At 53.7% G+C, this 1710-nt stretch overlaps 1 protein-coding gene across 1 annotated transcript in view; it reads left to right on the forward strand.

Moving 5' to 3' along the window:
• The window catches only part of LOC114070285 (MAM domain-containing glycosylphosphatidylinositol anchor protein 2-like), a gene marked incomplete at its 3' end in the record, with an annotated part of 164138 nt that overhangs the window by 160256 nt on the left and 2172 nt on the right, over positions 1 to 1710 (forward strand). Inside the window, exon 8 of the mRNA XM_027907620.1 lies at positions 1632 to 1704. Within this exon, the coding sequence (XP_027763421.1) occupies positions 1632 to 1704 (73 nt within the window). The remainder of the gene's footprint in view (positions 1 to 1631; positions 1705 to 1710) is intronic.

The following is a 1710-nucleotide window of genomic DNA, read 5'->3' on the forward strand; positions in this document are numbered from 1 at the left end:
CAGCCAGCAATTCCTTCCCAATATCCCATCTGTCCCTGCCCTCTGGCAGTGGGAAGCCATTCCCTGTGTCCTGTCCCTCCATCCCTTGTCCCCAGTCCCTCTCCAGCTCTCCTGGAGCCCCTTTAGGCCCTGCAAGGGGCTCTCAGGTCTCCCTGGATCCTTCTCTTCTCCAGGTGAACCCCCCCAGCTCTCCCAGCCTGTTTTGCTGCTCCAGACAGGGCTGGGTGTTGTCTGAACTCAGCCACGAGCCAGGTGAGCTGGAAAATTGTCCAGGAGGAGCCTCCTTCCTGCACTTTCCTCTATAAACATAATTTTCCTGCTTGGAACATTTCCTGTTCCCCAGTTTGGTCTGTGTTTCCACAGTGATTCTGGTCTCCTGGGAACTGGCCTGTGCTCAGAACCTGCTCTGGCACACAAGGGCATAACTGAACAGGGGTGATGTTTTATTAATATTGGGAATGTTTTATTAAGCAGTTGTTCTCATTTTTATTTTTTTTTATTATTTTTCTCCTTCTTATTTTGAAGCAGAAAATAATTTATTCTTTCTTTTTTCTGTGGAAAAACCATTCCCACTCCTTCAGGTCCCACCAGACAGGAGTTATTACAGCCCTCAAAGCAGCTGAAAGCAGCATTTTGGTGGCTGTGAAAGTCCCTGATTTAAACTCAGGACAGAAGATCCATAAGGGATGTTTTCTGGAGGCACCAAAGGAAAAGGAGGGTGGGCAGTGTTTATTAAACACCTCGTGGATAAACCTGTGCCAGGCACCAACTGCATTTCACGTGCAGGTTTGGAACTCTGAGCTGGTTCCTGGACTGGCACAATTCCTCCTCGTGGCACAGCCATTTACCCAGGAGTTGGATAAAACCAGCAGCCAGTCTGGTACCAAATAAAGGGGTTTTAGTGCCAAATCCTCATAAAGAAGAAGGCCATAAGTTGCAGTGATGAAGTGCTGGCTGTGACTGATGCTCTGAGTGCTGGGACAGAGACACTCAGGGAGGTCACTGAGTGTCACCCAGGGCTGGCAAATCTCCCCTGAGAACCTTGTCCCATAAATACAGCGACATTCCACACAGGAGCAGTCCCTGCCCTGTGCTGTGTGGGTATAAATTGCTCCTCAGTGAGCCTGGCAGAGCTCCAGGAGTGTTTGGATGATCATCTCTGGCTCACAGTGTGGCTCCTGAGGACTAAGGGTTGGATCCCTGGGGGTCCCTCCCAACTCAGGGGACACCCTGTCACCCTCTGCAGGAGTGGGGAGCCTGGGGGGGTCATTCTCTTCTCCCATCAGTAGGACAAGAGGGCACAGCCTTGAGCTCCACCAGGGGAGGGTCAGGTTGGACATCAGGAAGGAATTCTTTCCATGGAGAGTGCTCAGCCCCTGGAATGGGCTGCCCAGGGAGGGGGTGGATTCCCCATCCCTGGAGGTGTCCAAGGACAGGCTGGATGTGGCATCAGTGCCATGGGCTGGGTGGCAGGGTGTGGGGGTTGGGTCCTGGCTTGGACTGGATGACCTCAGAGGGCTCTTCCAGCCTGGGTGATTCTGGGATTCTGGGATTCTGATGCCAGGACACGCAGGAGTCCCTCTGGTGTGCCTGCAGTGCTGACTGTCCAACCCCCCTCCTCTCCTCCGCAGTCCCCCCCAACCTGACCGTCCCCCAGGAGAAGTCCCCGCTGGTGACACGGGAGGGGGACACCATCGAGCTGCAGTGCCA

This window comes from Empidonax traillii, unplaced genomic scaffold (genome assembly GCF_003031625.1).
Source record: "Empidonax traillii isolate 1590-97213 ecotype Southwest subspecies unplaced genomic scaffold, ASM303162v1 scaffold1500:size242321, whole genome shotgun sequence".
Taxonomy (NCBI): Eukaryota; Metazoa; Chordata; class Aves; order Passeriformes; family Tyrannidae; genus Empidonax; species Empidonax traillii.